The 26598-nt window shown below is 40.5% G+C and overlaps 1 protein-coding gene across 1 annotated transcript in view; it reads right to left on the reverse strand.

Annotated features, from left to right (window-relative positions):
- The window catches only part of adamts3 (ADAM metallopeptidase with thrombospondin type 1 motif, 3), a gene marked incomplete at both ends in the record, with an annotated part of 157505 nt that overhangs the window by 16608 nt on the left and 114299 nt on the right, over positions 1–26598 (reverse strand). The window contains 7 exons of the mRNA XM_084551984.1: positions 4197–4360; positions 10484–10564; positions 17342–17465; positions 17945–18078; positions 20112–20287; positions 22140–22285; positions 22615–22728. Coding sequence (XP_084408110.1) covers positions 4197–4360; positions 10484–10564; positions 17342–17465; positions 17945–18078; positions 20112–20287; positions 22140–22285; positions 22615–22728 — 939 coding nt within the window. The remainder of the gene's footprint in view (positions 1–4196; positions 4361–10483; positions 10565–17341; positions 17466–17944; positions 18079–20111; positions 20288–22139; positions 22286–22614; positions 22729–26598) is intronic.

A 26598-nucleotide genomic window follows, 5' to 3' on the forward strand; every position in this document is an offset into this window, starting at 1 on the left:
AGATTTGTGCAAATAAATGCAAGTGTAATGTCAAGGCAAGAGAATCGCACAAGCATTTCCATGAACATGAGTCATGGTTCAGTGGAAATGTTAAAAGATGCACAAGGAGGGTTATTTGATAATAAGGCAGAACAGGCAGTTATTCAGGTATTTTTGTTTTGTCAAACATTAATATTGAAGTATTACGGCTTTGGAGGACTGTCACCAAAACGGATTACTGTAACATAATCAGTATGAGAAACATAATGTCTTTATCTAATATTAAATCAATGTATTATTTCTTGGTGTGTAACATACATTTTTATATGTGATCTGATAATTAACAATATAACCTGTGGCTGCAGAAATTAAGTGAGATCCGTGTCATAAATGACCCCAGTGAGCAGCCGGACAGAATGAACAAAGAACCACTGATCTCTTTTCAAACTACTACTTATATAAACTTTGGAAATGAATGCTGCATTAAAATGCTCTTCAGACAAGCCGGACATGTTTTCTCACCCAAGCAGCTTTTTCACTTCTAAATGATAGGTGGTGAGTTTGGATTTTCTTATTTAGATGGTTCCTTCCCCAGTGAAAGGCACTCTGTCGGCAGAGACTCCAGTCTCACAAAAAAGGACAAAAGAACCCATTACCAAACATGGCTCAACACGGGAGAGACAGACTTTCAAGCTGAGATTCAGCCGTCCACCCACACTTGAAGGACAAGGGACACTCCTTTGAGAATAACAACATGCACATCCAGCCAGAGAGGACAGATGGTTTGAAAAATCAAAAATAAGTACAGGAAGCTATTTGTGTCAACCGTCAAAATTTCACACCTTGGAGCCAATGTACAATTGTGGTGAAGGATCAAAACAGTGTCTTCCGATTCCGATGACGCCAAATATCTGGTCATTAGACCCTAGTCATATGAGTTTCTGATGGGCAACACCCACAGATGTCCCTATTTAAACTCCAACTCTCCACCAGTCTTTTAGAACTGAAGAAGCTACTTGGATGAAATGTCTTCAAGAAACTCTACAATTCCAGTTGCCTTGTGTCAGCTTGTTTTCTGGTATACTGCACTACTTGGTGTAAAAACAGATAACTCCAACAATGCTGCTGAACAGCTGACACAGCCTCAGCAGATGTATGTTTTTTTTTTTTAGTTGTTCCGAAGGTGTTTTTGTGTTTGCCTGTGTCAGGCTGCATCCTCCTGGGGATGGCTGCTGCCATCAAGGAATGTCATTGATATGGGGTGGGGGTGCCTGGTCTGGTCTAGGTGGGTGCTACATGTCTAAGTAACATCTACATGAATGAATGCCAGGTCCAAAAGTTTCCCAGCAGAACATTGGATAGTCACAAGACGGTCAATGTTATTTACTTCTCCTGTCAGTGGTTTTAATGTTGTGGCTGATTGGTGCAACCTGCTGCTGAATAACTGGAATAAAAAGACTTTTTCACATTATGTGTGTGGACACTATGAATGCCTCAATCACACAAGCATTTTAAACTGACCAGGGCCTTAAGAGCCAAACTGCCAACTGTGTTTTCCCAGCTGGATTATTATTTGGTTGTTTGTTGACCTAGCCTAGCTCGGGGAAGGACGATATGTGTGTTTGTGAAATGATTGTCAGGGAGGCTTCAGCAGAACAGCTAAAATGGGAGCAGAAGTCGGATGTCGGCTGATATTCATTTATTGATTTTATTTTTATTGCATTCATTTTGCCGATCTATGAAATGTGAATGTGAAACCTGTATGTTGCGTTAACAAGATACTGACGTAATATTACAGGAAATAATTATTTTCACTCTTTCTCCATGCTTTTGAAACTACGGGAAAACATAATTCTGTCATCCCTCTCAAAAATTGCTTTCCATGAAGCATGATTACTCCGCCTGTCATAATGTGTGCACAGAAACCTGCATAAATGAGTGCTTCGAAAAGCGTGCTAACGTGACATATAAGGATAAGGTTGGTGTCCTTGGGAAAAAAAGCAATAATGAGGTGGGGTGGGGAAAAAAAATCCAGTAGGAGAAGAGAGGTGAGCTGGAACCCATTAAATAGCCAATTTCTGGATATGGTCTTTTGGGCATTGGCTCAACTTAACTCACCAATTCAGTTTTTCTTATAGTGTCGGGATGACTGAAGGTCAATAGAGCACTTTGTTCTTCATCCATGTCAAATGTCATAAAGACACAAACAATTTTCTAAAAACAAGATGAAACCAGGGCAACTACAACTATGGCATTTCATAAAGTCGTTTTGCCACTAATCCATATAGCTTCTTCAATTTTAAATGACTGTTGGGGTTTAAATAGGAACATTTATGAATGGTGCCCAGCTGAAAACTCACATTCACACATCACACTATTAACACATAATGCCCAAACTGCAGGGGTTCAAATATAATCGAACACTTGGTTCCCACGCTGCCTCAGATGGGTGCCTGTTAAGAGTTTATCCATGTTTGTCTGGTGTTTTTTGCTTAATCTTTACATTATTTTTAATTGTACTTTACAGTTCCTTATGATACATAAAACGGTGAGAATTGTTCTGAGAGTGCATTTTCCTTTTTGCCGAGGTAATTCGTGCTTTTTATAGAAGTGCATTGTGTTTACTCTCGACTGTATTTTGCTCCTTATGCATCCTCTGGCACAAGCATTTCCTTCAGGATTAATGAAATTAACTAAACAGCTTTTTCCATTTACACTGAGGTTGAGCATGCAAAGAAGATCATACTGAGGCTGAACAAATGCAAAAGTTAAAAAGGTCATAAAAATATATAAAATGTCTTATAAAAAAGATGGAGGTGCTTCTATTGAGGCTCGGGCGTGCTGTGTAAGGCTGTCAATGGGAACTGGCACACTGGCATTTACTAATGATTTCCCTGCTGTCAGGAGCAACATGATGAGAGCAGAGGTGTACAGGAGCATTGCACACACTGAGCTAAATGCATCCAAATTCATTGCTGTTCCCAGCAGTAGCGCATAAGCAGTAGAATATCAAAACGTGGGTTTATTCCTGTTCTGAAAGTGATTGTGTTTAGCATTAAAACTGGACGGAACACAATGTCTCTGATTATGGCCGCTGTATGAGTTTCTTTTCTAAATTAAGTAATAAATGAGATGTGTTCTGGACGTCGTGCGTGCCTCGTCTTTTCTCTCGCCAGGTCTTGTTGTTCACTCATTCTGCAGCAGATGATTAATTTGATCCAACTTTGTAGTCAAATGAAGGGATTTTTCATTATTGAGCTTTTTCACTCTGAAAATGAGCCAGGTATCTTTGGGCTTAGACGGCTGGTTAGCCAAATAGCTAGAGATTTAGGAAACTGTTGGGGTTAAGTTTTATAGTTGTTATTTTCATGGATTTGTAATGTATTCAAGATAAAAACTAAACATTGATCAAGGAAATAAATCTCTTGGTTTTAACCTTTTCAAGCCTGATGAGTAAAAACAACTGTCTTTCCGAGCTCCTCAGAAAGCTCCTTCATCTGTGCCATCATCTACTTCCATAAAAAGTGCGTTGAGAAGATGAAACTGAGACAAAACCCTGATTTCTAAAAACAAAACGGGGCACCGAGTCTCATTACATCAATTGGAAACACTTCGGTCTTGAAATTAACTTGTAATCCTAGAGGTGTACCTCACTGATATGTAATATTGGGTCATTTTCCCGAATAAACAAATACTGAAACATCATATTTCTATTCCATTCGTTTGATTGGGTTTTCTTTCAGAAAATCCACTGATGTTTTGAGTCATTTTTATGCCGAACATTCTGAGTGGTGCAAATATTTTTAAGCTGCACTGTATAGTATTCATGTCTATCAGGTATGATTAATGCGACTTAGAGTTATGCATTCAGGTTTTGGCAGGACAGATCCCCAAATATGAGCTGTGCATCACTGAGTGCCTCTCAGTTTTGGATTTAAAGATTTTACTGCTGACTTTAAATGATCTGCATGGGAATCATAGTTAAACTTTGATTTTGCAGCATAAATGCACAAGTTTCAGTACCTCTTTGACGTCCCTCCTAAAACAGACTGCTACATTTCACAACAGTGACTTCCAGTGACAGGAATACATTAACATAATTACAAGAAGAAGAGTTGAGAGGATTTGCCAGAGTGGCTTACCCGCTTCTTTCATTCAGCTCCAATTATCAAGCAAATAACATTTGAGTAACACAAAAGTACAGAAAGGGTGATTACCAGAACGACCACAGGGTCGTGCAGAGGTCCGTCAGTGTGCAGCGTCTCCACATCTTCCTCGATGATGTAGTGCCACTCCACGCCCAAGTCGATGAAGCTTCTGGTCTTGACTTCTTCTCCTTTTCCATTGAGAATGTAATGCCCCGTCGCCTGGTTCTTGATTGCTGTAATCAGTCATTTTGTTGTGAGCTGCTGACAAAGCTGGAACTATCTTTACAGAGTTGCAGGACTTTTACAGAGTAAGGAAAATGTACTCTCAAAGGGGGTGACTCACAACATTTTTCTAACCTAAAGCAGGGATTTGGAAAGACTAAGTGTGTGACTCATCCTCTCATTCACACAAAACAAGCTGCCGGATGCATATCGTAATAAGCGTGTCAGAAGTGTGAAGCCGAAATGAAATGAATTCAAAGTTAATGAACATATGCTAAAACAAGCCTGTGTCCTGCGGTGCTCTGGTGTCTAAGTCATGCTGAGTGATGGAGAGGAAGTACAAGAGTACGAAGAAAGCTTCTCTTCGATGCCAGGTTACTTTGAAAAAAGCAAATTTGATGCGCTATAGCTGATGTAGCCTGCAGATCCCAAGTCCAAATTATACCACAGAATGCCTACATTATAATAATATCTACTTAATCTTGTTTATACAGCATTTGCAGTACACACAGACTCTGGTGTTTGTGAATTTATTGACCTGGGCTTTAAATAATATTCATTATATATATAAGAGGCATACAAAGGAAAAATCCTCAGCTTGAGCTTTGAAAACTAATATTTCTCAATACCATTAAATATTCGTGACCAAATCAGCAACAATCAAAGCAATAATTTGCTTAATTTGGACTGTGTGGTTGCAGTTTGATCAGATTTAGCTGCAATTGAACGCCTTCATCATGTTCTGATAAATGTGCAACGGTTCATAAATGCCTAATTGGTGAATTGCATTAGGCTTGTTTGACACGGACTATGCGTACGAGAGCAAGTGGCGGCAGCAGCAGCAGCAGCAGCAAGCAGCAGAGACAAAGAGCTGCAGTGAAGCTGAACGGTTTCCGGCAGTCCGTACGGGAAATCACAGGAACCTACATCCTTTTGGACCGGGTCAGGTTACGTCAGGAAATGTTGGTGGTTTACGGTTCATTTAGTTTATTCTAATTCTCATGTAAATCAGCATCAGTTTGCCTCTGAATATAAATCAGCTAACCTGCAATCGTTAATAACGGCAAGCGTTAAAAGTCACTAGCTTTCATTACTGATCTGTCAGATATTTGGATGTTATTTCAGTCAGTCATATATCACAACCCGCGATCAATGAATTGATTTCAATTATTGGCTCAGCATTGCTACATGAAATATCGACACAAGGACAAATGTAAGCAGGTCAGGAATGTCCAGCGATCCATCATCACGTGTCATTTGACGGAGGACGACAGTGATGTGAAGGATGGATGCTTTTTATTAAACTACAGAGGGTTAATAATTCTGATTCTGCAACAGTCCATTTTCAAGAATGAGACATTCAATTGCTCTGAAGGCCGTTCATTAAATGTCAGATGTACACGACAGTATTTAACTGGTATTATAGGATTCATTTGTATCTTTTTTTATTTTCTGGCATATTTTTTTCCTCATCCAGAGCCATACGTCTAGGTCAAAGTAAAAGCAGTCACACCATACAAATGTTTCCTGACATTCACAATGAGTCCTGACTCAAGTCATCACAGCTGGTTCAAGAAAGTGTGCTGTGATAATTCTAGTAATTATAATAATAACAATAATAATAATGCCAAGTAATCATTTGTAGTAATCATGGAGAAAACCTGTGACCTTTCAGAAACAACCTGACAGCTGGGTCACTACCTCCCTAATAGGTGGTTTAGGCCTCTGCATCAATTTGACGCTGTAGCTATAGCGATAGCCCAGATCCTAACGTTGTAGCCTCCCCAGAAAAGTAACTATGCTTCATGGCGACGCATACCACAAGAGCTGTGATTGGTCCGCTTGGTAGTAGGGTGTTTCCTCTTTAGTATCTCCAGCTGCTTCTCCATCTCTGCAATTTTTGAATTGATTGTTTTGGATCAATAAAGATGGAACACATCGAGGAAAGGTTAACTGAGGAGGTTCGAGGGTACATCCATTTGTACGTCTTAGACGAGATTTCGGCGAAAGTCTCAGTCACCATTGTTGAAAGTGAAGCAGGAAGTGGAAACAACAATGAAATCAAATGTCAAAAAAGACACAGCGGCAACTAGCGTTTGGGCGGCGTTTTTACAGAGTGAGCCAGACTGACAAGCGCACAAGTATAAATGGCTCGCAACGGCATAGGCTACGTACGTAGGTTACGCTGCAGTTCTCTAAATGAACCTTAATATTTTGTAGGTCTACCTTGTGCCTCCAAAACAGACATTGGAAGGTCCCTTCTGAGGTCAACACCTTGTGCTGTTTTTTTTTAGTTGTTCTTTAAGCGTTTTTTGTGTGTGTGTCTGTGTCATGCTGCATCCTGCTGGGGATGGCTACTGCCATCAAGGAGTGTCATTGCTATGGGGTGGGGGTGCCTGGTCTGGTCTAGGTGGGTGCTACATGTCTAAGTAACATCCACACCAATGAATGCCAGGTCCAAAAGTTGGACACTGAATTGTCACAAGATGGTCAATGTTATTTACTTCCCCTGTCATAACGTTGTGGCTGATCAGTGTTGAGATTAGTTAAACTTGGTTCCCAAGGCTTTTTCACCTACTATCCCTACATCTTGCTAAATTTGATCGACATTAGTCTCTTGTTGCCTCATATCCGTTAGTTGCATCCTGTGTGCATGTCCCACAACACAACAAAAGTTAATGAGGGATATCCGTGAATTTATAAAAACTCAGCAACAGCCTTTCACATATTTAACAACAGCTGTGCAACTGTTCCACTTGAGTTGATGAATATTTCCTCTAAATTGCTTTAATGGCCCGTATTCACCTTGTTTAGGAGGAAAGGCGTAAGGAGTATAAACATAAACTTCTTTTCTACAATCTATTTCAGAATTAATAAGAAATTAAATCTTTATGGCTGTGGTTGAGGGATCTTAACTGCCATGTGTCACAGCTCTGTGTTTTATTAAAGCTTATTATGACTCCCACATAGTCGGGAGGAGGCAAATTGGGATGATGATGCATTATTCTTAGTGTCTCGATGCCATCATTATTATCTTAATCAGTGGGGGTCAACACCTTGTAATAAGGCACTGAAACGCACCACACCGAACCTAATTTGACACGCATTAGAAAAGGCGTTAGGCGGTAGACTGTAATATAATTGCAAATAATGTAATGGTAACATAATCTTGACTGCTTCAGGCAGACTTGTTATGATTGTGCAGGACTGAATATGATTGTTTCTATTTTCATCAGTTTTTCAGGCAAAGCCTTTCAAAGGAGATTTGCATGTGATTTTGGGTTATGTAAATTAAACTGACTTTACAAGCCATTTTCTTATTTAAAGGCTAGACGTTCAAACACTTTGGTAACAATCTCCTCTTAACAAAGACACCAATGAGACTCGACAAGTGTTGGCTTTCCCTTTGATTCTGGAGAGTCTTTTGTTCTCAAACCAGAAACAGAGTCAGAGGCTAATTAGTGGCTTACAGTCTGCATATATCCACTAATGTAAACCACACATTTTAGCACGTCTTGCTACTTGCAAAACTAAGAGTTGGCATTTCATGAAACCGCAGGAAAAATTGCAGTTCAGGATTTGTGACATCCTTTGCATGGGATGTTACTATGTCAGTGCTAGCAGTTCTGGTTTGAGGCACTCTGGTGCTTTCACATGGGGTTGCATTTACCATGTGCATGAGAATAATCCCAACCTCTGAGTATTCACAACCCAGAAAGTGGAATTTCACTGGAAATTCAGAGTTTTCGAGTTGGAACGTTTGCCGACATTTACAGAGATGGTAGAGGCTCTGGATGTTCATTTGCTGCTGGAGGTTGGCTACATTGTAATTGCATGTTTATTTGCAATATGTCTTGTGTTTAAGGTTCTCTCTTTATCAGCTAAAAGCTGCACTTTCAGCCAATCCACTTAACGTTGATTAGCCACAGTTGCTGTATAAATCTGCTAGCAATAGTCATCATGTCATACTGAAATCTGTTCTCTGTGTGAAATTAAAGCCCCTTTAAATGACCACAAGTCTAAAAAGGTGACCCCGCTGCAGTTTTCATTTTAAGAGCTTTATGTACCATAAAAGATCAGAAAGCTTTGCAGGCGTAGGCTTAAAGTAGCAAAGACGATTTTCAACTGTTAATCAGTGTAATTGTTTTACTTTTCTAACAAAAAAAAAATCATGGTGATGTTTCATTTAAATTTTTCTAAACATGAAATGTCATAGCATCACGTAATGACAGAGTCATCCTGAGGGGGCAACTCTAAGACTGATACAAGATGTACAAATCCACTTTTGTAACAGTGTGTGTGTGTGCGATCTTGTACAGCCATCTTTCTGAGGACCAATGCAAAGTGAGGACGTTTGTACAAAGTGAGGCCTTTTTTTTTTTTTTTTTTTTTTTTTTTTTTTTGCCAGTGGGCAAGACTGGGTTAAGACTAGGTTTTTAGGGTTTTAGGGTTACAACTAGGCTATGATTAGGATTAGGGCAAGGGTTAGAGCTAGGCATTCAACTGAGATGGTAAGGGCCTAGGAAATGCATTATGTAAATGAATGTCCTCACAATGATAGCCACACAAGCATGTGTGTTCACACAGTTCTCTTTTGATGTAATATACTTCCCACTTACTTTACTGTACTTATTTTACTTTTTAATTTATAATTTGACTTGGTTTAGCTACCTTTGCACTCCAAAGACATGTCACACAAATCCATTTATTCCATTTTTTCCCAGGATGGGCGTGTCGGATAAATAACTTTAAGCGTGAATATTAATCTCACTGAGCTCTTTGAAAATCACACCGCCTCTGGCTGAGGAGATCGATACTGACCTGTTTCACCTGATGGATACTGAATAAATCATACTTTCTTCAGGCAACAGGAACATGAAGCCAAAATATTGGTACCGCTTTCATGCCGTCAATCATCTGCCCGACAACTGTATATATGGATCCTGCAGTGGTCTGTTTACAGGAAACAAATAACTTGTCTGTTTTTTTTCTCTTAACTTTCATGTTATCTTTCAGTTTTTCTTTCACTTCCAAAGACGTATTCCAAACAAATGTAAGCTAATCAAAAGGGTCTAAATAGGCCTAAATATGGCATCAAATGACTACCTTTGCCGTTGAAGGCCTACTTGTTCTGACAAACTCGTTAAATAATCTTGAGCTGTATTGATAATCCACTTTGTGCTCACTGCTTTTGGTTTTATGGTTTTACTTGCTTCTAACAAGAGCTGTATTTTTTTCTTTGCTAAAAAGCTCAGATAAACCAAATAAACAGAAGGACTCACTCACAAAGGGTTTTTTTGTTGTCATGGTTACACTAATACAGTATGTCTTTGGTTTAGAGCCGCAATGATTTATTCATTATTGTGTCACCAGAATACCAGCATCAATTAATTGTTTAAGTCACTTTTCAGACACAAAGCCAAATGCCTGTTGGCTTCATAATCTCAAATGTTTTTCTTTGTCAAAATACTACAGTGTATTGAATGTATTTTACCTGGGGCTCTGGGAAATCATATATATATTTTTATATAGACTACACTCGGACTAGACTAAAGATATGTGTTATAAATCAGCAGTCACAGGAATCAGTCCTGAATGGTGACTGACAGTTGAACAACAGTTCGTGATGTTGTTTTTCTCTACTAGACGCAATACCGCTATTACAGCACAGCCTCTCTCCTTTATCTCTGTCCCGTTCAACATGTTCTAGACATGTTCTGTTATAATAAATATGAAGATATTTCATACTGTCATTTCTATTAATCTGGTCGTCATGAATAATGCCATTTCCTTCCTGCATATACTTGGTGGCGACTGTGAATTCACCTCAATGCAGAAAGTGGAATTGGGGAAAAAAAAAACTCCCAACATAGTCCTATTTCTGAAGAAGAGAGCAATCTCTCTTTAATAGATTGATGAATAATGAACGTGCAATATGAAGTCTAATTCTGTCAGCCTGGGAGGTTGCAAGGAATGAATTATGCAAAATCTATAATCTATGATTTCACAGAATATGTTCCCATTAGTCTTCCAGGGAAACACGGGGAGGACTGGGATGAGCTGGTGTGTGTGTGTGTGTGTGTGTGTGTGCATCACACTTCATACATGTGTTTGTGATAGGAAGTCACACTTACCAAGAATTTGAGGGGAGGCCTCATGTTCTTGGATGATCACATGTCTAGCTCCAGGAGGAACGAGAAACATCTTAAGGTAACCTTTTGCCAAGTTTGTAGCAGCAGAAGCAGGAGGTGGGGTTAGAAAAGATAAGACAGAGAGGTAAGTTGAGCAGATACAGGAATAATCAGTTTGTTTGCAGAGGTGGACATCACGCGTGTTGCAGAAGTTCTGGCCACTTTGCTCTACGAAGTAGTTAAAGGAAAAGGAAAAGTCGGCTTCCCTCCTCGCTGTCAAAGCCTGCAAGTAAAAGGTTTTATTGAAACGGGGCGTACAGATTCATTCATATCCATTGTTTTTGTCAACAGAAGAAAAAGTCTCCTTTTCACTCGTATTCATCTCAACCATGTGCATAATAGGATGTGAATGAAAAGAGCCTCGGGCGAAGTTTCAATAAAGCATGAGCAACAGGGTTTTCAGGCTACCTGCCAGCAAAGTCACCTTCTGCCTGGGATGTCCACCACTTGCAAACCTACAGTGACTCACCAAGTACATTTCTAGAGTCCTCGGTTTCATTTAAAAACACATTTCGAGCTCCTTTGGGCAAAGAGAAGGCTCCTCTGGTTTTCCCTTTTGAAAAACGAAATAAATTAGTTAGTCAGAGTTACAGCGTTTTTCAATCATCTCATCATTTCAATGTCTTGCAGTTTCTCTGCAACAACATCACCTACAGTACAGTGGACACGTATTCGGTCGGCATAGCAGAGACCTGAGGAATTCACACTGGATGAGGAGGCAAACTAATTTTTTTTATTTATTTTTTTTAAAAAAGCAGTGGTGTAATGACTCCCCTAAGATGTGACAGGCAGGCCCTAATGCTCTGGGCGTCCTGGCACAGTCCTGGAGTGGCTGAGGTGAATATAAAGTGGCACTCTGCCACCTGTTGCAACCTTGTGTATGCCCTGCAACAGAGTAAAGAGTGGGGCTCAAACTGCAGGACACTAAAGACATAAATTGCAAAAGATGACCTCTTGCCTCTTAGAGAACATCCAGTTCCAGAGCTACAAGCGGCCATAGACAGTTTCGTTACAGAAACACAAGCTTGCTGTCAAAAAAATAAAAAAATGGCCTGCCGAATGTGGAGTCTTGGGTTGAACCAAACCTCAGCATGAGGTTCAATAAATCAGCCAGCAACATCCCAGATTGCTTCCAAAGGTCTGCTGGTCTGTTTAATGTGACATTTTTATCTGCACAAAGACTTTAAAGTTAGTTTGTTAGGCTGTTGAAGCAATTGCCGGGAGACATCTACATTAAAAGACCACACATATCATGAAAAACGACTTCTTCTTCTTCTCCTCTAGACTGGACTGCGCAACACTGGAGATAAACCTAAACAGACTCTTAATTAGTAACAAGGAGCAGAAGACACAGCAGCTTAGATCATTGTCCAGATCTCTACAGTGTTAGGCATCTGTCTGCTCTACAAGCTGGACAGGAAAATGTCTAGAGAGAGAGGGTTGCGAGGGATTCGGTAACACTGGATACTTGCATATTGTGTTTTCCAACAAAGGGGTTTCTTTTTGGGCTCTCTTGCTTAACTGTTTCCCTGTTGAAAATGTGAGTGGTTAAATGACAAAGAGAGATGTTAAGGATCACAGTTACAACAAAGTACACCACCCTTAAACAGTTTCATGAAGCCGTCACGCTGCAGTTCTCAGAAAGTCTGTTTTCACTTAGTTTTTTTTTCTCTGAGCGTCTCTACTTTAATATAATTTCACCTTCGCTCAATTCGAGAAATCTGACGAGAACGGCTCTTGAAGGCATCGTGAAACCGTATAAGCAAATGCATCGGTCATTCATTCTGTGAAGTCACATTTCTTTTTTTAAATAAGAGTTCGATGTAAAGCTGCAGAGTGGCTGACACTTTTTTATTTTAGCAAGCAACGCTTAGTTGGACCAAGTTTTGTTTACTACTGTATAATGTGTGCGTGCCCTGTACAGTACGGCTGCGGAGAGGAGATAACCTGACGGAAGCCGCTTGAATTAAAGATGATTCGCATACATTGTTAATGAACTTTCACATTCAATAACGGTATTAATGAAAAAATAAAAGAGGGACTCAATTATTTCTCTGTTAATTAATCTTAATGCCCTTAATTCAGATGAGCTTGACTGCTCAGAGTGACGGCTGTGACGGTCTGCAGCCGCTCTGTAGACTCCTCTCTGCGACTGGAATATTACCAAGACATCTGCAGGAGGTATTTTTTATTATTATTTTTTTTGCAATTTCATAAATGCAAGACATCCAAGTAGGGTCGGTTTTTTCATTTTAAGAAATTCTATGAATCATAACAAAAAAAAAAGATGCATTATTCATGGCCGCCCTATAATTACAGCAAAGATTCCACATCACCCAGCTCTCTGATTTTCCGCTGATTGACAAGAATGTCATTTTCTGACAAGACCGGTCTCGTCTTAAACAGTCGGAGCCAAATTGTGCACTCGCCAAAAAGTCTAGTGCACAATAAATTACAGCTCCCGAACTTTTTTAATATCTTACACTAACTTTGTAGCTTGCCTTGTGATTATGCAAGAGGGGAAAAAAAACACAGCACCCACAGCTGCTGCACATTTGTACATCCGTCCCACAGTTCCAGGCTCAGTTCCACACAACATGCTAAATGTTTGCAGTACTTTTTACAGTTTGTGAACCCCTGACGCGCCTCTGCTCATTAAACTTCACACAAAATCCAAAGATTTAACACTGGAATTTAGTTATGTGGGCTTTTTATAGCGGTTGAACTTACACATGCACTTTATTTCCTCTCAGAATCGCATTGTGGAACATTAATAAAAAATGATGTTTTTACTAGGGCGGCACAGTGGTGTGGTGGTTAGCACTGATGCCTCACAGCTAGAACGTTCTGGGTTCGACTGGGGCCTTTCTGTGTGGAGTTTGCATGTTGTCAATGTGTCTGCGTGGGTTCACTGGTGATCAGTTTCGGATCTAGTGAATTTGGAGGCAAGGCCTTGTGCTGATCTTGTTTTTTTAGTTGTTCCTAAAGTGTTTTTGTGTGTGTGTCTGTGTCAGGCTGCATCCTGCTGGGGATGGCTGCTGCCATCAAGGAGTGTCATTGCTATGGGGTGGGGATGCCTGGTCTGGTCTAGGTGGGTGCTACATGTCTAAGTAACATCCACATGATTGAATGCCAGGTTCAAATGTTTCCAAGCAGAACACTGTATTGTCACAAGATGATCAGTGTTATTCACTTCTCCTGTCGGTGGTCATAATGTTACCCTGGAGGACCTGGAACTGTAGGTGAATTACAACCATATGTATCCGCTTATTTTTTTTGAAGGGGCCTGAAGATGACTGGGCAAATTGGAAATTATTTTTCCACACTCCTGAACAGATAATGACTGTCTGAATTATGTAAAACCAATAGAATCTATATGGGCTGAACACTAGTGCAGACAACTGCTGATTCTAAATGAGCTGTAGTTGTGTTACCACTGATGGTTGGTTGTCTCTGTGTGTTAGCCCTGTGATGAACTGGGATTCTGTCCAGGGTGTACCCCGCCTCTCACCTGATGCAGGCTATGATATGCTCCTGCTCTCACGACCCTCTGGGATAAGCTGTTATGGACTATGGAAGGATGGTCAGACATATATATTCCTACATGACCAAAATTCCATACTTATGCAGGTCACATTTTATCTACATTGACTAAAAGCTCCGGGTGAAAATGAGTAAGTGGACTCGGAGTTCAGAACTGTTTGTCAAACTCCTGTTTCTGAGGCAAAGCATGAACTGGGGAGCTTAACTCAGACCCTGCTTACAGCAGAATTAGTATGCAGCGTGGAATGAAACACAGCTTATAGTCCTTTCAAAGGAGATAACGGGACCGCAGCACGACATGTCATGCAGCCCGGCGCCTTCACTTCAACAGGCCACTGCAAAATAGTTTGTCCTCACTTTCCCTTTGCAACAGAAGAGACCTTGCACTTAGCATCATCACTACTGGTATCCTGTGTTTGAACATTAACAATGACATTTGTAACTAAATTAACAGGTGTTTAAAGCATCCAGAGAAGTGATGCTGGTGCAATCATCGTCTCTTCTGATGTTCTTGCTAGGTAAGCTCATTTGTAACAGTGAGGATTATTGTTCACAAGGTTATTGTTGCATTCGCTCTCGTGCACGGCACAGTCAGCTGCCAGCGTCCTCACTGCTGGAATATGTAAGTGTTTACATTCCACATGCGAGTCCATCTGTACGTTTCAGCCGCTCGCCACATGAATCTGAAATGTGGAATACTGGAAAAAATGTTTTCGGAAGCTGTGACGGGCCACTTATCCTCTTTACATGAAGTGCAGCTGCTACCAGACTCCGAATTTGCTCCCTGCAAGAGCGGGGATGTTTATTGGTTCGTATCGTTGGCTTTCAGATGTTAAAAGCAGTCAAACAATAGTGTATTCTAAAAATGTATAATACGCTGTGTAGATAATGGGCTGTATCAAGATATTTTTTTTTTTTTTTTTACGCCCTTACCACTTTGCTTTTTTCAATCAGTGCTTAAATGATTGCATGCTTTCATTAAATTTACCCGAGGCAGAGAAACACTGCACTCCACGTGTAATTTCCTCAAACTAGGACCTCTCAAATCAAAAGCTTATATTTTATGCAAGAAACTCAGCCCGAGATATTTACACGGCTCATTGCTCCAATTGTATCTGCATAAAAATGAGAGAGATAAGGAGGATGTTTCTCTGTAACAATACGAGTTCATAATCAAGGCTTCTATCCGGTGGCAGGTGTCCATTAAAATCAGAGGCACCTCGAATGATTTAGGGAGACTCCAGGAAAGGAGATGAGGTGAGGGTGAAGGTAATAGCCAAGCTCAGTGACGGCTTACTGAGCTTGGCTATTAAGTGCCCACTTGAAAACCCCAGTGACATGCTGCATACTGCTGTTGTTTAGGCCAGGTTCCTGATGTCTTCATATTGCTTGGTAGCTATGGTTAGCTGCTGAGCGGGCCATACAAGTCAGCAGTGTTAGGTTATCTTATATTTCACAAAGTTCGAATTATCCTCTGCTGCTCTGTGGGCCTACAAGCCAGCAGCATTTACTTAGTTTATTTAGATTATAGGTTAAGCTAGCCAGCAGCATTTGGTTAGCTTATACTTCACAAGGTTTGAGTTAGCGTCTGCTGATGAGCGGGCCATACAAGCCAGCAGCATTTACTTAGTTCATTTAGATTGTAGGTTAAGCGTCATATCACATGACTGTAGGTTTGTTAGAGTTTCTCAGTTGGACAGGGCCTCTAAATGTGTTTTGCCTTGGATTTTGGCAAAAGGGATTGTAACATCTAATCCTGTGTATTAATGAATGCTTAAATGATCACCTCGCAATGCATTAAATGTTTTCCTACATTATTCCACAAACAGCTCATGGTTTAAACCGGCAAGTGGGTGATATTTTAAAGGTCCGCTGTAATGGTATCATTCTTCCTTTTGATGCATTTTCTGTTTTGTTGGGGTCAATAATTTCCACAAAAAAAGAAAGGAAAGAGGTGAACTTGTGTAACTAAAAGAAGCATCTTAGTATGCTCCGTCTAATATACTGTATCGTATTCATCTGAGCCAAAGAGACGCACTGTTGCACTGGGTGATATTGATATGTTCCTCCATAATAATCAAAGTGGACACTATATAATGCAAATTGAATCAATTCAACATACTCCATCTCCATGCTGCTGTACATACTGTGGATTGATCCACAGTTTAAAATTTTTTCCGTTCATTGTGAGCTACTTTCTAAACATTCATGTCTGATGCTGAATATAAAATATCGCCAGCCTAAGACTTAATCACTGGATTAGAAACATGAGCATGGTAATGACATTTAGGTGTTTGTTTGTTGCTTCTGCTAAATTAATGTGCATGTAAATGCAACAAAATGTACTGGTTCATTTTATGTGCATGCGTGGGTATACTAACTGTCCATATACCGATCTACTGTATATGTTAATATTAGGGGTGGGACTTTAACACGTTGATTACGATTACAAAAAAATGAACGTGTTAAAAAAATGGACGCATTTAATCGCAGTTTGCATTCCAAACAACACGGAACTTTTGTCAATGCACAATTTCCTGGTACACCGATTACACTGATGCAAACGTCAGAGCTCGGCTAACGGCTACCAGAATGGAGGACTTACAAATGGCACTTTAACTTTAGGTCTGTTCAGTTTTGACCAGGGATATTTTCTTTCTTTTTCTACTGTTTTGAATTGAAATGCAATCAAATGCATTTTTCCAGACATTAAAAGAGCTTGAGTTTATAATATTCATGTCTGTGTCTATTATTTGATTCAGTCGTCCACTAAAATCCATTTAAATTAAAAAAAATATTTGCTTTTTGGGGCAAATATTGTTATGCGATTAAAATGTGATTAATCGAGATTAATTAATTACAAAGCTTCTAATTAATTAGATTTTTTTTAATCGAGTCCCAACCCTAGTTAATATTAGCATTACACTTGTTTTGTTAATTAATTTAATATATACTATTACTGTAAAATACTAACTTACTTTATAAAATAGTCATAGCTTGTTTTGCACTTTCATAGTGTATGTACCTGTACTATATGCAATGACGATAAAGCTGAATCTAAATCTAATGCCAAACCACACTGCATTACATCTATCTTCTCAAAGTGCCGTTAATAAAATGACCAATGAAATGCTCTATTTGTGAATCCAAAACAGATTTACATTCATTGCTTGATCGTTAACGCAGAACGTAGTCCGAACTGTTCATTAGAGTTGAGAAAAACAGATTCTTTCTGAAACTCGTTCCGTGTGTTCTTACCGGCTTTCTTCGGCGTTCTGGTGAAGGTTCCTTTGACGGTGCGGCAGTGGGAGTTGTCTCCACCACAAACGCCACATTTGTCCTCAACTTTGTTGGACCCAATTTCCCTGTCACAGCCGACTTTCTGGAGAACAAGAACACAAGACGGATGACTCGGCTGGGAAGAAATGCAAAATTCACAGTCCATTTGTCAGTTTGGGTTATGTCCTGCAGCATAATAAGCTTTTAAATTGCCATATTCTTGCAGCTGTATCGCCTAATGTGACAAAACTATGGAACACACTTGATAAAGTTTAAGAGAAAACGGCTCAGCAGGAATTGCACACCTGCACGGTGCTATACCCTGAAACTCTTTTAATTAATGTCTGCAGTCAGGAGAGGAGTAATCTCAAGACAAACTGGCAGTAATGAATCAAAACATTCTTATGAAGCTTCCTTCCACGCGGCAGTGAGTGAGCGAGCACTCTTGATCTAATCACACTTAATAAGTAAGTCCTTTAAAGCTTTCAGAATCCACAGAGCCTGCACTCGCGCTGCTCTGTGACTACCTGATGCAGCTTTTAACGTGTACGAGTGAGTGCGTAGAGCTTTGAACACCCTTACCACACATTCCCCACGCACGCAGATACTGTAGGCATCCTTGTACGAGCATCGCGTCCCGTCGTGCACCAGCTGCTTCATGTACGCCACATCGCTCGTCTCCCTCGACTGGCAATACAAGTGGCATCTCTTGCTGGCTGTGAGGCGACAGGTTCTTGATTGTTAAAAAAAGTACTATGGAAAGATGTAAACACAATGAAACAACTGTTTTCTTATTTTTAATTATAGTAACTGCTGTCTGTGCATGGCTTCTTAGACAGTATGGATCAATTAATGATTTAGTTCATTTTACATTTCCAGGCTCACGTAGGAGAGAAAGCCACAATGAAATTAAATGAAAACTCACAACAGTGTTCAGTTTTCTTACAGTGCCAACATCCAAAGTGGTGTACATTTTTAGATTTTCTGATTTTCGCAGTCAAAAACAGCTTTATACTAGTGCTGTTGTTGCGGTGCGAATTACAGCTTAAATAATCATATGAATGTAACACTCAACGACCCTCCTAACGGGAGTAAAAAACAATAAAAATAATAAGATTTTGTGATTTTTTTTGTTGAATAAAGCTTAGGAAAATGTATTTGCATGTTTAGCTGCTTTGTTTTAAGCAGGTTGCGGCAGAACAAGGGTGTGGAGATTAATTACGGTTCTCTCTCTGTCTGTAGTAACACAAAGACAAACGACAGTGAAATGTAGCACATGCCTTAAATAGAATGGAATTATCCTTTATCGATCCCTCATGGGGAAATTCTTTCTCTGCTTATGACTCATCCTTTTGTTCACAGGGTGGCGTGTGCACTCGCAGCGGTGGGCTGCCACTTGGGTAGCCCCTGGGGAGCAATTTGGGGATTAGGTGCTTGCTCAAGGCACCTCAGCCATGGGCATCCTTCTCTAACCACTACTCCAAAGCTCCCCCCAACCAAAGCTAATTTTTTAAAATACAATTTGCACGTGATTATTTCTGGGGTCTTAAAATACCTGCAATCATATTTTCAAATTCACCTGGGTCCTGGCCATTACTGCTTTCTTACTTTTCCTTCTACTTCCTTAGCATTAGAGTATTCAAGAGCTTTTCACTTGCAAACCCTTTTGAATAAAGGAGCTATTAATTAACTGCACTGACAAAGTAGAAATAATAGAATCTGAGTTGACGATCTCAAATAAGATCCCATATGAAACCGCTTGGGCGTTCGCTCGCACCTAATTGTCAAATTGCACTTGATACTTTCTACCTTCCACCGAACAATGGCGTCCTACTTTACTCTTCCGCCTCCCTGCAGATTCTCAGCGGGATTTCCTGCTTCTTTTCTACATGATTGACCTTGACAATTGTCGCCAATTTGGGCGCAATAAGTGGGAAACAGCTCTATGGAGCCAGATAAAGGAAAAGGGATTTAAATCAGTCACAGTTTTTGGCAGTGCACAGCAGTGATCCTTCTCTTTTGTTGAAAGGGCAGATTTTTAACCCGTTGACGCCGAGTGTCGCAAATTTGCACACCGCTTCCACTCGGACTGCAGCCAAGCCAACATATGTATTCCTCCAATGCCGGTTTGTGCACATTCAATATGTACCTAGGAACCTTTTGCAAGCATTAGTTTCTTGTAGGAACGGTCGGAGTGGGAACTATGTTCGGTTAATGGAAGCTAACGAATAGGACAAATTAACGATTTAAAGTTTACAAGTCCTAAGTGAAAAGCTCGAGCTCTGTTTCAAATAGGATTATAATAGTTTGTGTTATGGTGTTGTGAGCAATTTGAATTTGTAATGTATTTGCCGTTGTCGCTAATTTGCATACCTAAAATTATGTCTATACTATGTACTAAAGACAAATTAACAATCTCCACATCAATTCAGACGTTAAGGGGTTAAGGTTGGGTGGTTTTAAATACTACACAGCAACAGGAGGGGAAAAAAAGAAAAGGAGAAGGCCAAAAGAAGGAAAAACAGCACAGAAAGCTGGACAACACACTTGAAAATGTGTGGACAGCATGTGGAACTGCTGAAACAATCCTGTTTTGAATGTACAAACATCTTTCTTCAGATCTGATTTGGGTCCCGATCTCCTGCCCTCATCAACTTTTATTGTTCTTTTGAAGCATTTTTTTTTAAAAAAACAAAAACACCAGCATCAAGCTCCAACAAAACAATCTGTTGACATTTTTCTGGCTTACCGTCGAGATGCTCAAAGGGCAGCCAGTGGTGTTTGGCATTTTGGAATTCAAAGTGGGAGTTGCGCAGCTGGCACTGCTGGGCTCGGAAATCTTCGAAGTGCTTGGGGCAGTCGTCTGTGTTGCAGAGCTGATACTCGTAGTTCACCCCGGGGCAGTCCTGGCCGCCGTTGGAGGGTCTGTGGGAAGGAAAGGGATAAACATAAGAGGGGATGATCAAACGATATTTAAAACCGGGAGCGTGAACATTCACATGAACACCTGGGCCAAGATAATTCATCCTCTTTGGATTCAGTGTTATTTGTCATGGTTTAAAAATGAAGCTAAATGAACCACCGTGCAGTCATGTTGGCCATTAGACTATTCTGATTCATTTACTTTGCCTTTTTCAAGAGGTACTAACATAATTTATATCGACCTTTTTGACACACACGAATAAAACGTTTAAAGGCAGGTTTTCAAAATGGGCTTTTATTGTTTAAGATTCTCCCTTAAAAGCTATTGTCACAGAGCATTTGCTTAGAAGGAGAGAAAAATAACATCAGAGAGCCTTTCGGCTGATGATACACGTCAAAGCAACCAAACAAACATCGTAGAAAGCATTGTGTGGCTGAAGACAGACCTGCACCAAATCTGATGAATGACACATTGGCTCCTAAGATTTAGATTTAAGGGTTATTATTGCTTATTCTTGCAGAGGGATATGTGGAATATGAACCTGGAACCATGAGGTGATTATCTTAGCTTAGCTTAAAAACTGAAGACAGGGTTAGGGTTAGGGTGTGATGTGGTGTCCGGATCATCCCACATATACTTGATCAGTTTGGGATCTAGTGAATTTGGAGGCCAGGTCAACACCTTGTGCTGTTCTTCAAAGTTGTTCCTAAAGTGTTTTTGTGTGTGTGTCTGTGTCAGGCTGCATCCTGCTGGGGATGGCTGCTGCCATCAAGGAGTGTCACTGCTATGGGGTGGAGGTGTCTGGTCCGGTCTAAGTGGGTGCTACATGTCTAAAGAACATCCACACCAATGAAAGAATGCCAGGTCCAAAGGTTTCCCAGCAGAACATTGAATTGTGACAAGATGATCTCCTGATATTCTCATAATGTTGTGGCTGATCGGTGTATACAGGTATGTGGCACTATTTCATAGGAGGGTGCAGTGACTTGAAAGACAACACATTACATGTTGGCTTAGCTTAAAGACAAGATACAGGAAAAAAAACAACAGACATCTAGGTTTAAGCTAGAAAGAGAACAGCAGTTCTTCCTAAAAAGTCAAACTATTCTTAGGGAATTATTATTTAGGGAACTCCTTAAGGCTAAAGAAACCACTGCTGAGTGTTGGTGCTGTGCTAAAGTCTTGGTTAAATGGTCTTGTATTTATATAAGCACTTTTCTACCATTACAATCACAATGACACCGATGATAACAACACTGAGGTTCAGTGTCTCGCTCAAGGACATTTTGGCATGCGGTCCATGTACGGGCGATCAAACCGCTAACCCTCGCGGACAATCTGCTCTACCTACTGAGCCACAGCTGCCCCAAAATGACTTGGTAAATGGTAAATAGCTTGTATTTATATAGCACTGGGAGCAACTTGGGGTTCAGTGTCTTGCTCAAGGACACTTTGGTATGTGGTCCAATTGCCGGGAATCAAACTGCTAACCCTCTGATTCATGGACAACCTGTTCTACCTACTGAGCCAAACTGACTAGATCCCCAAGACATTCGGTAGTTGTTCAAAAACAACTCCACACTATGTCCACTTGAGCTACTGCACATGTAGAGAATAGGCATTACTTTCACAACAAGATAAAGCACTGTAAGCATAAATATGTTTTAAGTGGATGATTGGAGTTTACAGCAAGTCAAGTGTATATGTCCAAATACAATTATACACTCTCTTTTAATCCATCAATGGGTTTCAAACTTCAGTCCAAATTACCGTCATTTAGAACACGTATCCTACCTATTTCTGTTATTCATGCTGCATCAATGCAACCACGAGACCGTCGCCTTGGCTACTTACGCGGGGTTGTTGCACTGACGTGTCCGGAAGCGAACTCCAGTTCCGCAGGAGCGCGAGCAGGAACCATATTTGCTCCAGGAGCCCCAGGCTCCGTCTTGCTTGACCTGATTGGGGTTTTTCCACATGCAGTGACCTTTGTAGCACCACTAGATGGAAAGAAAGGGTGGCAGGAGAAAGGAAAAGTCAGCCAAACACAAAGTAAAGCTGACCAAAAGTGTGTCTGCTCTGAGGTTGTTTTTGAATGTTCGGTGTTATCCACTGAGCCTCAACCACTATTCCATCCCAGCACCTTTAGGATTAATTTAAACACCGACTGCGTGAAAGCCCTTGGATCTCACTCATGTTCTTGTAGCAGTAGGAAGCAGCTCCCTTCAGCAGGGATTCAAAATCAAGTGGAAAACTGTTTCAGCTGGGTGTACTCATTCTCTTGGCCACGTATTACAACATATACCGTAGGTCTAACGGAAAAACATACTTTCCCAGGAGCGCACTCCGTTCCGTCGAGCGGGGGCCCCTTCTTGGTTTTGCAGAAGTAAGGGTTGTCGGGATGACTGCACCAAAGCTGTTTACACGGATCAAATGTGCGAAACTGGAATGCAGAAATAGAAACTGAAGTTAGATGCAATTCTGGTGATGACAACTCACACATAACCCATAAATTAGCTTCACTGCAAGATATAGGACATTGCAATTTACTTTTCATATATGCTAAGAAACTGTGTCACATCCCCCGTTTTAAAGAAAAAAAAAATAGCTCAGAGTCAACTATGTCTCGACAAGAGCTTGTCAGAACTTTAACACCCACTGTGAACAATTGCAATTGAGGCAGTGGGCTGCTAAGATAAGCTGATTCACTACAAAGGTATTGTATGTTCTGTACTGTATGTGGTCCACAGTCCATTCTACTCCATCTAAAAGACGGCTAACACCCTGCAGTGAGTAGAAGTTGAGTAGATTGAAAAGGTGTGTTCTTTGGGAGCAAGTTTTTATTCATCTTTCCCATGAAGGTGGCCACACATTTGATTTTTTTTCTTTTTGGATTTTGGGAGAACAAATGAGTCATTTGGGAGAAAACTGACTTTTCAACCGGCTGAAGCATCCGTTTGATGATGATCTTGAACATACCACTCTCTCAATAATTACCACCATCAATATTTTTACATCCAAACAATGAAACCCGTATATTTTTTGACTCCTGAGATGTACATTTGGCATTAATAATCAATTACCTTCTCCTATTGTTTCTTGTCTGTTGTGTTTGTGTAGTTGTACTGTTTATGTAAGTGTTTCTGCCGAACCTTCGGTACCATACCTGCAGCAAAGATTCAGTATCAATAACTCACCACCACAGTCTGTCTGGAAAGCTCTGAATTTCTTGCCCATAGTCTTGTAAAACCTTGTTTTGCTAAATCACTATAAAGACACTTCCAACAAAAAAGTGTCTTTTTGAATCCTTAGCTTTTTGTTGTTGTTCTTTAAAACTGCAATAACAGATTCGTCTTGGACAGAAGGAACAAATTATGAACACTGGCATGTGGCATCACCACCTCCAGAAACTATATATTTCCAGCAGTGTCATTCTGCTTTAGCTCTAGTATAGACGTAGCCAGACTCAATTTTTATCAGGATTTGAGTCCGGTAGCACATCATTTAGATTTCATTACGGGCATGTTTTAAACATAGACTGTATAAAAATGGATGGCAGAACAGCTCCTCAAAAGTGAAGCCAAAGCAAGTAGAGCTCCACCTGGTGGCTGGCTGCAGTATTGGCCATAAGCTCCACCCCCTCCATGTTAGTGGACGGGACTTGGCCGAAAATACACCTCGAATAACTCAACTCATGCTATAAAAACAGGATGTGACATCATGATGACTACCAGTTGCTACGTCTTGTCCATATTTACATACAGTCAATGGTTTCAACCAATACAGAGAAACAAATACCTCTCCATGCAATTGGAGTCCTATAACCAATCGGGGCAATTTTGCTGTAAAAAAAATTTCAACCCAACAGTGCTTAGGTGATGTGTGTGACTATGCCACTGGTACTCTTCTGTCCATCACCACATAAAGCCCATCCAAATGGTTTGATTGACCTGGCAAATCTTTGCTGGAGCATAATCAGTTCCCAACGGTGCAATTCCAGGCCAACTTTCCGCCACAATGGCGGTTGGGGAAGTTGGTCTGACTTCCAGGCTATACGTTAGCGCTGCTCTTGGTTTCTTTGCTGCCTGATGCTCCACTTCATTCACCAGCTACTATTCGAACGGGATTAGTTTTGCTCGGGGGCGTCATGTGATTCCGAAATGAATTTGCACCCCTAACATCTGTCCAAACTTGGTGGACGTGCCATAAAATCTAAGTGACAAAAGGCAGAAAAAAAGCTGCCAATCAAACAAAATTGAAAACTGAAATTGGAAAAAAACAACCGTAGGCACAGTGGTGTGGTGGTTAGCACTGATGCCTCACAGCAAGAAGGTTCTGGGTTCTAATCCTGGCTGACCGGGGCCTTTCTGTGCGGAGTTTGCATGTTCTCCCTGTGTCTGGACAGTGGGAGGAATTCATTCTGATTCTAAATTGGCCGTTGGTGTGAATGTGAGGGTTTTATTTTTATATGCATGTTCCATTTCTCAGCCGTATGGTTGCATCCAAATTTTGATGCCATTCCGCACCCTTGGGTAAGGTTACGACTGGATCCCAGGAGCCCAAACAACCCACTGCCCAATAATAGTTTGTGGAAATTTGATTAACTGCAAATTTGTCTGGGAATTGGCACAACTAAAACATCACATCAGCTGAAATGATAAGGTCCCCAAGGCTGGCGTTGCTTTATTAAATCTGAAGGCCAAGAATTATTCTCGGCAAAATGTACACACCAAACAGACAGGGGAGGAATGTGTCTTAATTGGTCCCGCAGCTCATTTGAACGGATCTTCTATCATCAGTAGTTTTAATCATCGGTATTTTATAGTAATACACTCCTTAATATCTTCTGCTCTTCTGGAGGAACAAGGTTTCCACTCATGACATCAATAACAGCATCAGTGTGTTTGTTATTCAGTTTACCTCTGCAGTGATTAAAAACTACTTCTTCTGCCCACCTCATTTATTAGAACTCAATAGAAAGATCTAAGAGATGTCAACATCTGAATACTGCAGAGATTAATAGGACTTTCAGACCATGTCTGCCTACGTGCTCATATCCTGTTCAATTGCTCGGGCGAGTGGCTCTTTGTTTGCAGAGGCACACAAGACAATTAGCTCGACAGAATGAGTCTTATTCAAACACACAAACAAAAAAGCATTTATAATTGTGACACAGAATTAATCTGCTGAGCTGCTGATACACCACTGGAGTGCGGCAGCCCGTTCTGTTTTTGTTTATGTGGAGTGTAAATTGAGGAAACATGCGGCTCAAGCAGTTTATCACTGTTTGTCACTTGGGCTAGAGGAGGCTGAGTCCGCAGGAACAGAAAACATGATTGGGGTACATTTTTATTATGATGGTGGAGTTCTTCATTTAGAGATTTATTCTACTTAGTTTGAATGATTAAATGTGAAGTGAAATAAAACTGCAATTTGCAAATTCCTACAATTAGTTTGGGAATCGAGACTGGAGCCTCCAATGCATTTTTAACTTTTTTTTTTAGTATTTCTTCAACCGGGCTGAAAGCATTCTGATCACCAGTTCCAACTTTTGATTCATTGAAATACTTGTAAATTCAAAATGAATACACTATGTCACAGTCGACAGTCGACTATTGACTTTATCTATACGTTAATATTGACAGCACTGTGTGAATCTATAATCATGTCTGACAGAGGCCTGGGGTGCTTCCTTTCTTTCAGGGGATTCAACTGAAGCAATTGCAGCAGAATAAATGACTGCAATTAAACAGGACAAATACCCCAATCAGCCATAACATTAAATCCACTGACAGGAGAAGTAAATAACACTGATCATCTTGTGATCTTGTGACAATTCAATATTCAATGACCAGACCAGAAACCCCCACCCCATAACAATGACACTCCTTGATGGCAGCAGCCATCCCCAGCAGGATGCAGCCTGACACAGACACACACACACAAACACTTTAGGAACAACTAAAAAAAAAAAAAAACGAAGAACAGCACAAGGTGTTGACCTGGCCTCCAAATTCACTAGATCCCAAACTGATCAAGTATCTGTGGGATGATCCACAGAGGCCCCCCCACTAACAATATTCTGTTTCCAGACACCACAGGACACCCTCAGAAGGCCCATGTCCATTCTCTGATGAGTCACAACTGTTTTGGAGGCACAAGGGAGACCTACACAATATTAGGAAGGTCATAATGTTATGCCTGATTGGTGTATGGCACCTTTTTCTAAAAATCATCCATATTCAATAACTGATGGTGATAGATGGTGAGATGGGGCATGGTCACTAGTGTAAGGTATTCATTCTAAAGCGTG

Source organism: Chelon labrosus (genome assembly GCF_963514085.1).
Source record: "Chelon labrosus genome assembly, chromosome: 9".
Classification (NCBI taxonomy): Eukaryota; Metazoa; Chordata; class Actinopteri; order Mugiliformes; family Mugilidae; genus Chelon; species Chelon labrosus.